This window comes from Musca vetustissima, unplaced genomic scaffold (genome assembly GCF_032173495.1).
Source record: "Musca vetustissima isolate MV318-11 ecotype Yass unplaced genomic scaffold, APGP_CSIRO_Mvet_v1 utg31836, whole genome shotgun sequence".
Classification (NCBI taxonomy): domain Eukaryota; kingdom Metazoa; phylum Arthropoda; class Insecta; order Diptera; family Muscidae; genus Musca; species Musca vetustissima.
This window is the reverse complement of record NW_026880642.1, coordinates 134,008-144,578: the sequence shown is the minus strand read 5'-3', so window position 1 is coordinate 144,578 and position 10,571 is coordinate 134,008. Positions and strand designations below refer to the sequence as shown.

Sequence of the window (10,571 nt, the reverse complement as noted above, 5' to 3'; positions counted from 1 at the left end):
TATGGGGGCTATACCAAAGTAATAATACGTGCTCGATCATCGAACATTGCTAGATCGACATCTAGTCATAAATATGTATGAATTTAATGGGATCTCTGCAATAGGATTGATATATTTAATACACGATTTATTCATTCAATTCATCTAATCGCAATTTTATTTCTAGGTACGTCTCTGTTGCGAACCCGATACAATTCTTAGGCCAACAACGGAACAAACAACATTAACAGGAAATAATTTATATTTAAATCCCACGGAAGATTTTCACAGACAATTGAATGCAGCAGGTTTGTCAGGAACATCTGTTTTTTTAGAATATTATATCTTAAATTAGTTCATATTCTTCTATTAAGGTTTTGATATACTAAATGGGCTGCGTTGTGGGACGGATAATGGAAATCGCATTGCCGGTGGTAATGCAACAATGTTGGACGAATTTCCATGGATGGCATTAATAAAATATCGTGGTCCTTCTGGTGATCAATTTCGTTGCGGTGGTTCATTGATAACACAACGTTATATTCTAACGGCGGCACATTGTGTCAATACCCTGGATCCAGTGTAAGTACATATTGAATTTACAATATTTGAAGTCATGCTGAAATCAGGCTACTTTTGGTTATATTAAAGAGAATGATATTCTTTATAATTGTAATGAAAATGGGTCACCGAATTTTCGATGTTTGACTGCACGACTTTAATGGCGCTCGATTACAAAAGAAATATTTCGGAATTAAATAATCTTGTGACAAACTGAAATTACATAGAATTGGTAACTTAGTATTTTATATAGGCAAAAAACGGATCTTATTTATTATCTGAGAATACGAAATACCAAATTGCAGATAATTGCTGGAAAAAATTGGCAAGGACCTTAAATGTACAGAAAACGGAAGGAGCTATGTGAATCTTTGGTCACATATTGAAAATTTTCTGAGTAGAAGCCGAATTTCAAGTTCCCAATGAATTTGAGACCTTACTGATTTTCTTTAATATATTGAAATTAATATGTACGACATCCAACATTATATATATGTTTTAGGGCTTTTACTAAATATTTGAACCAAATAGTCTGTAATTTAGAATGACCAATTTGGGGTGTATACATGTTCAAAATTATAATTATGAAGTTTTTATGTTTTTTAAATACTAAAATAAATACATATTTATAAACAACATTAAAATTCCATTTGATACAGTATTCAATTAAAATATTTTAATATGTTGTATTTTCCATCTGTGGCAAAGCAAAGCTCACATTAAAAATTTAGAACTTGGAACAATAAACAAAGACGTATTAGTCATATGCGTGTGCATACATACACATAAGAAATAACTGATAATTTGGGGGTTTCCCTATCACCTGAAACCTAAACCTACAAAAATGCAAAGCAATTCAGGTATTTGAAATGTATTTTGGGAATTCCATTCTTAAAAATACTTATCAAACCACAATCAAATACATGTTTATATGTTTGGGTGTTTTGCAAATTTGTTTCTGAATTTTGCGTCATCATTTAACACACCTTTTTATTCTCTTTCTTAACAAATACATGAACGATGGTGGATTAATAATTGACAGAAACACAATTTGTATACCAAATATTACCTTATGGTATTGGTGATGTATAACACTGCACTAACCGATTTGAAGCCCTTGACGAGTACATGAAATCACCAAAGGAAATCACGGTGTACTGAATTGAGTCTAGAATGATGTGTGTAAAATTTCTTGAAAATCGTTTCAGATTTGGATATAGATCCCATATATATTTTGGACCGATTTAAGATAAATGGTTCACCAAAGTCCCTATATATCTTTCTATTTGCTCGATATTTGGCATAGTGTACTGAATTGAGTCTAGAATGATGTGTGTAAAATTTCTTGAAAATCGATTCGGATTTGGATGTAGATCCCATATATATTTTCGCCCGATATAATGTAAATGATATACCAAAGTCCCTATATATCTTTCGATTTGCACGAAATTTGGCATAACATACTGGATTGAGTCTAGAATGATGTGTGTAAAATTTCTTGAAAATCGGTTCAGATTTAGATATAGCTCTCATATATATATGTTCGCCCGATTTTAAGTAAGACCCAAAATATGGTCATAAGGAACAAAACCTGCAGAAATTAGTATATAACCTTATCTGTGACAAGTTTCGTTGAAATCGGTTCATATTTGGATATAGTTTTTTTTATATCCAATTTAAATAAAGGGTGCACCAAACTCCTCATGTTTATAATATTGACATAAAATATTGCACATCGTACAAAATTGAGCATTTTGATATTTTTGACCCATTGTAACAAACGAAATACATGTTTATGGATTGATCTAAGTCGGTTCACATATTTTATTTCATCAAATTTCATGTTAATGGCACTTCTGTTAGCGAAATCAATAATCATAGTTCATACCAGAGCCAGATGTGAGACTCTTATTCTCTCAAACTCTCCAAGAGCTGCCTCATCTGCTTGCGCAAATACCCATGCTTCAGATCCATACAATAGCACGGGTAGTATCAACGTCTTGTAGAGTATGGTTGGGTCTACTTGGACTTCAGCTTAGTCTTCTCACCATTTACTGCTAGTTACACTTTGGCAGACTCCTTCTCAATTCGTTCAAAGTTCTATATCGACAAACTGTCGCCTTGTCTAATTCCTCTTTCGGTATTGAAGGGCTCCGATAGGTCCGTTCCGACTTTAACTGCTTACCTTGTGCCAGTAAAATTTATCCTGCATATTTGGTATTTGGCGCAGTATGAAAATCTGATCTATAGTGGAATTTTGATGCAAGGTATAAAAAGTTCGGCCCGGCCAACATTAGGAGGTTTCAGAGAAGAATAAACCGTCGGCATATAATGTCTCGTATCATTTGAAATATTTGCAGATCCCTAGACCCATTTTTAGTTATATTCAATACCCATCTCATAGTGAAAAAAATTGTCTGTAGTGTATCCTGATTTAAATCAACTCTTGAAATTTTGTGAACCAAAAAGAATTAATTAAGCTAAATCTTAATCAGTATACATATTACTGTGGGTTATAATAACAAATTTAGGATATCACAGGCTTTTGAACATTCCTTACCGTTTTTATTTCTTTATTTTAGAATTGGTGTTCGTCTAGGCGAACACGACATATCTACAGTACAGGATTGCATGAAGACGGGACCAAAGATAAAGTGTAATCCACCGGTGGAAGATTTTGGCATTGAAAATATTGTAACACATCCTGAGTACAACAAACGGAAACATGTCAATGATATTGCTCTAATCAAGCTGGATCGTAATGTTGAATTTAAAAGTGAGTACAAATTGTTTTCAAATATATTATTCTCAAGTAAATATTTTTGTTTTTTTTTTAATTATAACTTATTTATGTTATACATGTTTGTCATTTTATTTTCCACAGAACACATTGAACCAATTTGTCTGCCCATTAATGTGAATGTTGTTCAGACACGACCAGAGGATCATTTTCTAATTGCCGGTTGGGGTTTTACCGAAAGAGGTATGTAACAACGATATATATTTGTAAGAAATTTTAATAATATATATATATATATATATTTTTTTTTTTGCAATTTCATTTTTCAACAGGCAGTACATCAAACATTCTACTTAAAGCCCAAGTCACCCAATTACCCGTCTCGACGTGTAGCGTTAAATATTCAATTGAATTGAGTGAAACGCGTCATTTGTGTGCCGGTGACGACGTAATTGGCAGTGACACTTGTAGCGGTGACAGTGGTGGTCCATTGATACAATTCGGTCCATATAAAGATAAAAAGCGTTTTATACAATACGGCGTGGTGGCATCGGGACGTAATGCTTGTATATTGAATCAAAATTTGCCGGGTGTCTATACGAATGTTAGCAATTTTATGCCATGGATAACACATCATATTGTGCGCTGAAAAAAAAAAAAACATTTACATTTCAACAAATAAAGATTATACGATAACACAATTACATTAATTACAAAATTTTGTAAATTTTTTATAGTACAACAATATAACGTTGTTGTTATTGTTGACCTGTGATATGTTAGTTTTTGTGGATTTTGTTGGGCTGTAGGTCAATTGAAAAATCGTTAGTTTTCTTTTTTTTTTTTTGTTTTTTTTTTATTTTCCAATATTAAGACAGTCTTCGGCAGTCATCTTCAGGGAAATAAGCGTCGAGAAATGCAACCGATTTTTATCAACGTCTATGCTAAACAATGAAGATTCGACATAGTGAATAATTCTAACTACAATGATAGTCTAAAGAGAATACTGAGCTGGAAATTATTAATGCCCTCTCTCATATTATGTCGACTCTGAGATACCATTGTAAAGAGAACATAATTATTAAAGCAAACAGGTTACGTTAATTTAATTCTCTAACATTAATGAGTCGGAGTTACAAATCACGTGTTTCCGTAAAGGACAGCACAGGATAATACAAAAATTAACTTGTGTGTGTATAATACATTTAATATATCCGCATATGTTTAACCATACTAAAGCAATTAAATGTTGTATTGGCCATTGACTACATGGCACTAGTAATATACCATTAGTTACGTCCCTAACTTATTAGTTAAAACGAATAGAAGTAAAACAGACGTTAAGTTCGACCTGGACGAAATTTTTATACCAATCGTTCGGAAACTTCATAAATGGCGCGCTCTTTTGTGGCACATTTTTGGAGGAAGATTTGACACCCAATGAGAACCAATCCGGCTAAAAAACGTGCCAAAAATACCGAATAATGGTACCTAACTATCACTTTTTTTGGATGTATTGATAGCTTTTGTAATGCTACTAGCTGCTCTTTGTCAAAAGATAACATCTAAAATGAATTCTCAACCACCACCAACTAAATGCGAAAAAAATAAAATCGGATTATATAGGGCTACATCAAAGCCGAGTCCAGAAGAATAATCCCTTTTTTAGACACGAAACTTTGCAATGGCTATTGACTTGACATTAAAAAAAATTAAAGCCTTGGATTTTTTAAAAAATTTTTATAGCCTCATGGCAGACTATAAGGCGTGAATTTTTTTAAACAATTTTTAAAAACAATTTTTATAGCCTCATGGCAGACTATAAGGCGTGGATTTTTTAAACAATTTTATAAGCCTCATGGCAGACTATAAGGCGTGGATTTTTTAAAGAATTTTATAAGCCTCATGGCAGACTATAAAGCGTGGATTTTTTAAACAATTTTATAAGCCTCATGGCAGACTATAAGGCGTGGATTTTTTAAACAATTTTATAAGCCTCATGGCAGACTATAACACGTGAATTTTTTAAGCAATTTTTATAGCCTCATGGCAGACTATAAGGCGTGGATTTTTTTAAACAATTTAAAAAGCCTCTTGGCAGACTAGAAGACGTGGATTGTTTTAAACAATTTTATAAGCCTCATGGCAGACTATAAAGCGTGGATTTTTTAAACAATTTTATAAGCCTCATGGCAGACTATAAGGCGTGGATTTTTTAAACAATTTTATAAGCCTCATGGCAGACTATAACACGTGAATTTTTTAAGCAATTTTTATAGCCTCATAGCAGACTATAAGGCGTGGATTTTTTTAAACAATTTAAAAAGCTTCTTGGCAGACTAGAAGACGTGGATTGTTTTAAACAATTTTTATAGCTTCATTGCAGAATCTAAGACTTCGATTTTTTAATATTTTGTATAGAATCATTGCAGAATCTAAGCCTTGGATTTTTAAACTACTTGTATAGCCACATTGCAGAATCTAAGACGTGGCTTTTTTAAATCCACGGCTCTAAAACGTGGATTTTTTAAACAATTTTTATAGCCTCAATGCAGGTTCTAAGGCGTACATTTTTTAAACAAGTGTCAAATTTTATTCAAATCCCTTCAGATTTAAATATAGCTCCCATATATACTTTTGTGAAATTTTATGTTATAATGTACAGTAGTACCATTCACTAGTGGCTACTTTGGTATTTCCCTTAATTGTTGTCCTTATTATCTTGCGCTTCCTGACCTAATAACGCTTTCATTGTTGTGGTAAGCGATTGGTTCGTTGACATTTATTTTGGTGTTGGGTATTAATTGAAAACAAAACAGAAAAATTTGGCTAACAAAACAGTTATGGAAATTCCATTAACTAGTTGCCAACAACGAACGTTACCGGAAGATGAACTGGAAGGAAAAACTGAAAATTATACCGAAAATGTGAGAGAGAAAAATACAAAAAAATCGAAATATTAAATAATCAAAAAATTTCAGGATTTTCTATTTAACATTTGTGGGGATTGCAATGCCATTGTATTTAAATATCAGCACGGGTTTATATAATAATTTTCAAACCACTAAGATATCATTTAATTTGGATACGTTGTTGTAAGTAAAGAAATAAATTTCAGCAATTAAATTCCTGATTTTATAAAATGTTCCTTTTCTCCATGGAAGTTTAAATTGGAATACCTCCTTTCCGGCCGTGACTGTATGTGAGTTGTATAATGGTGAAAAGTTATGGGATCTGAGTGAACAATATTTCGGTGTCGACCATGATTTGCTGTTGGACGATGTGGTTGGTGAAATTGTCTATTTTCAAGGTAGCTGCACCTCGTGTGACGCTTGTGAAAGTCAAAATATAACATGTCCACGGAATTTTACGCAATTGCTGTCGATGGTAAGTTATTGTTCTTTTTTTCGGAGCTTCCAAAATATTGTGGGACATCACCATCACCTAATTTTGGTACAGGGTATCTCTGTATCTGTATGTAACATGCCGAAGGAAATAAAATATGCCCGAAGTTATTTTAAGGGATATACTTAATTGTTTTTAAACGATTTACGAATGACCATTCCTATGTCCAGGTAGTTATATATCCTTCATCAAAAGACGAAATGTGTGTTAAATTTTACATTCCGTTTGCAACCTCTCCAAATTTTCTTCGGAGGCCCGTAGAATAAAATTCTGTGTTGATTTAGCAATGACCGTCTGTCATTTGAAATCCCGATAGAGATCGCTGTATTCAAGATAGTGCTTTGGAAATACTCCTAGAAGATGTGGTTTTGACATAGACTCAATATACTGTTACCTATACAATATAAGCATTTTAAAGGTTTTAGCCACATTTCCACATCGAAGTGATATAATTAGGTAACTTACGTTTTTTGAGGGGTTAGTTTTAAAATAGTCTCCATATATAGATATTTTGACGATTTAAGCATAATTTTCTCACCGGATTGGCTATAATGAGGAATTGTGGGTTATTTTAGGGTGAAAATCATCTTTCTATATATTTTTTTCGATATAGGAATAGTCTCCATATAAAGATCCCACCGCTATGATTTGAAAATCATTGTTCTTTGAAAATAAAATTCGAGGGTGTTGGTCTATGTTTTGAGTAAATGTCCCGCCAGGTTTTCGATATTTTTAAGGCTTATGCCGATTTTTTCCCGCAGAGTGGAACGAATTTTGCATGTGCGGTGTATATAAGTTCAGATCTCCTTTATAATCCGCTTGTCATCAAATTTGGCACGGCTCATATAATTGAACGAATGTAAACAAATTGGTAAAAATCTGTTCAGATTATAGCTCCCATATATAATTTCGAATGGGGTTTATAGTCAGCGAATAGACGGAATGTGTCGATGAGTTTTTCGTGGGTCTTTTCCATAATTTGGCGCAGAGTGAAAATCTGGTCTATGGTATGGTAGATTTGAAAATCATCTTTCTATATATTTTTTTCGATATAGGAATAGTCTCCATATAAAGGTCCCACCGCTATGATTTGAAAATCATTGTTCTTTGAAAATAAAATTCGAGGGTGTTGGTCTATGTTTTGAGTAAATGTCCCGCCAGGTTTTCGATATTTTTAAGGCTTATGCCGATTTTTTCCCGCAGAGTGGAAAGAATTTTGCATGTGCGGTGTATATAAGTTCAGATCTCCTTTATAATCCGCTTGTCATCAAATTTGGCACGGCTCATATAATTGAACGAATCTAAACAAATTGGTAAAAATCTGTTCAGATTATAGCTTCCATATATAATTTCGAATGGGGTTTATAGTCAGCGAATAGACGGAATGTGTCGATGAGTTTTTCGTGGGTCTTTTCCATAATTTGGCGCAGAGTGAAAATCTGGTCTATGGTAGATTTGCCAGGTCTGAAGCCACATTGGTGTGGTCCAATAATGTCATTGGCTATGGGATGGGAAAATACTAATTCCTCCTCGAGTTGCCGTGTTGTATTAGCCAATCAGATTCGTTGCTTGAAATCTATCATGCCCTACGTCATAGCTTCCATACGATTTAATTCAATTGTTGCACCAAAGATCCCAAGTTTGTTAGATTGGCACGAAATTTCTCAGAGCTCCCTGAATCCAGAATGTTCCCTTTAAATCGGTTCAGATTTCAATATAGATTTCATCGTAGTTTACATAAATGGCGTCCAATGACCCAAGTTTGTTCGATTTACAAGAAATTTTACGTGGTACGAAATTCAGTTTAGAATGACATGTGTCAAGTCTGTATTAAATTGGTTCAGATATCGATATATAAATGCTGTACATCCTACGTATTTCCGAATGACATGATTTTTTTGGATATTCTTCCGAATTAATTATAAATATTTTGATCATTTTACTATTGGTTTCAATTATGTATTTAGAACCTTTTCTATTTTCATTTAGTTTCGCAGCAACTGTACGGAATTGATTGGAAATTGCAAATACAACAACAATTTTATTGAATGTTGTGACCACTTCCAACCACTGCGAACTGAATATGGACTCTGTTTCGCCTTCAATTCCAATCAAGCCAAGTAAGTTTGTTTTATTATTCTTCCTACAATCGTACGTATTTATTTCCTTTCGTATATTATAGCAAAATTTCCGAAATCCAATATATAAATAATCGTGAAGTGGGCGCCGGCTTCCTAACCTTTGAAGTAACTGCTGATATACAATTATTTCTACACTCACCCTTTGAAATACCATTTCTCACGGCAGAGGGTATGATCCGCGAAACGGTGCTCTTGGGTTTGAATAAAGAAATTATTATCACTGCCATGGAAGTCTACAATCATCCCAGTTTGGATAGTATTGATATGGAGGAACGGAAGTGTCGTTTCTTTACCGAGCTTACTGAATTAGGGAGGCATTTGGAACTCTATAGTTTTTATAGTTTCTCGACATGTGTGGTGGAATGTGCATTTTCGATACATTTGAAATTCTGCAATTGCAGTAATCATTTTTTGGCAAAGGAAGGTAAACCGCAATGAAGTTTTAAAATTATATTTTTTATTATATCAATTTAATATTGTCTATATTTCAGGATCACCTCACTATCATATGTGTGACTATGAGGGACTTATGTGTCTAACCGATTTTTATTATGATATATTGGAGGAACGTCGCCAGTGTGATTGCCTCAGTCCTTGTGATGAACCAGAATATAATATTATATTTAATTCAGAAGGGTATAGTGTGGCATTTTAATTTTATTATTTAATCAAATTATTTTTAAAAATATTTCATATTTTTTAGAAGTGGCAAGAGAAAAAAGGATATGACCAAAATACGTATTGCTTTGGCGGAATTACCAACCATGCGCTATGTGCGAAAAGTTTCGAAAACTAATTTGGATTTATTAAGTAAGTTTCTTCATAATTAAATACATGACTGGAGGACAATAGCTACTGAAAGTGTAGGAGAGGTGTCATTATATATATGATATATTAACAGGACCTATAATAATACCGCATAATTCGATTGAAAACCATGGCCAAAATTCCAACAGTTGCGCTTTTCCTAAACCCGAATATATATAACACATTTTCCAACTACTAGTTCAATTCGTTTAGTGCCTAGAGACAGACGAAGCGCCTATATAGACTGAGAATACAAATTTTTCAATATATTTTTATGTATAGAACGCTCTCCCTAGGACACTGAGTGGCTTGTTAGGGGTATACTTTTACAGTCGATATCTGTTGGGTAATTTACATATTTTAATACACATTCATAATATTACATGTTTGCATTTATTTAATTAGAACACAGATTGAATCTGTTCTGATTTGTATTCCATACATGTTTTCTAATCATACATTTTGTTTCTATTCTTTTCAGTTTCTCTTGGAGGATTGGCTGGTCTATTTTTCAACGTTTCACTAATACGCATTGTCGAAGTGATATTTCTCTTGTGGGAATACAGATGGAGAGTAATTTTTAATTATTTTAAATAACATTTAAGTTAATGAGTATAGACAACATTATATTTGTGTATATTAAATTCTAGTTAATATATATTTGATGTTGCATTAGTATTATTTATATTATTAGTACATTTTATAATATATATAAAATTTAATTTTAAAAATAAATATTCAGTTAGTAACTTTTCTAAATAAAGTAAACAATTATAATGAATCTGGATGGAAATTCCTAACGGAACACGTAAATCCTATACAAAGTCCAAAGATGGGATCTATAGGTCCACTCCTTCGGGTATCTCTCCCACAGAGAATTTAAAATTTCACAAATATAATATTAAGCGAACGATTCGACGCAAAACTCTGCACATAAT

The 10,571-nt window shown here is 32.9% G+C and overlaps 2 protein-coding genes across 2 annotated transcripts; both read left to right on the top strand.

Moving 5' to 3' along the window:
* Positions 1–241: 241 nt before the first annotated feature.
* Positions 242–3,929, top strand: LOC133326382 (serine protease grass-like). Its single transcript, XM_061535033.1, has 5 exons — positions 242–287; positions 354–561; positions 3,123–3,316; positions 3,425–3,523; positions 3,613–3,929. The coding sequence occupies exons 2-5, from the start codon at positions 425–427 to the stop codon at positions 3,927–3,929; spliced, it is 747 nt and encodes a 248-aa protein (XP_061391017.1). The 5' UTR covers positions 242–287; positions 354–424.
* Positions 3,930–6,292: 2,363 nt separating this feature from the next.
* LOC133326381 (sodium channel protein Nach-like) lies at positions 6,293–10,287 on the top strand. The gene is made up of 8 exons (XM_061535032.1): positions 6,293–6,375; positions 6,445–6,667; positions 8,675–8,805; positions 8,868–9,250; positions 9,318–9,462; positions 9,533–9,636; positions 10,115–10,206; positions 10,252–10,287. The coding sequence occupies exons 1-8, from the start codon at positions 6,293–6,295 to the stop codon at positions 10,285–10,287; spliced, it is 1,197 nt and encodes a 398-aa protein (XP_061391016.1).
* The last annotated feature ends 284 nt before the right edge of the window (positions 10,288–10,571 follow it).

Bases quoted from the DNA above. Each gene is read 5' to 3' on its own strand.
- LOC133326382 (XM_061535033.1), top strand. From the start codon at position 425: ATGTTGGACGAATTTCCATGGATGGCATTAATAAAATATCGTGGTCCT. The intron at 562-3,122 runs GTAAGTACATAT...TCTTTATTTTAG, and splicing joins GTCAATACCCTGGATCCAGT to AATTGGTGTTCGTCTAGGCG. The intron at 3,317-3,424 runs GTGAGTACAAAT...TATTTTCCACAG, and splicing joins TCGTAATGTTGAATTTAAAA to AACACATTGAACCAATTTGT.
- LOC133326381 (XM_061535032.1), top strand. From the start codon at position 6,293: ATGCCATTGTATTTAAATATCAGCACGGGTTTATATAATAATTTTCAA. The intron at 9,251-9,317 runs GTAAACCGCAAT...TCTATATTTCAG, and splicing joins TCATTTTTTGGCAAAGGAAG to GATCACCTCACTATCATATG. The intron at 9,637-10,114 runs GTAAGTTTCTTC...TATTCTTTTCAG, and splicing joins AACTAATTTGGATTTATTAA to TTTCTCTTGGAGGATTGGCT.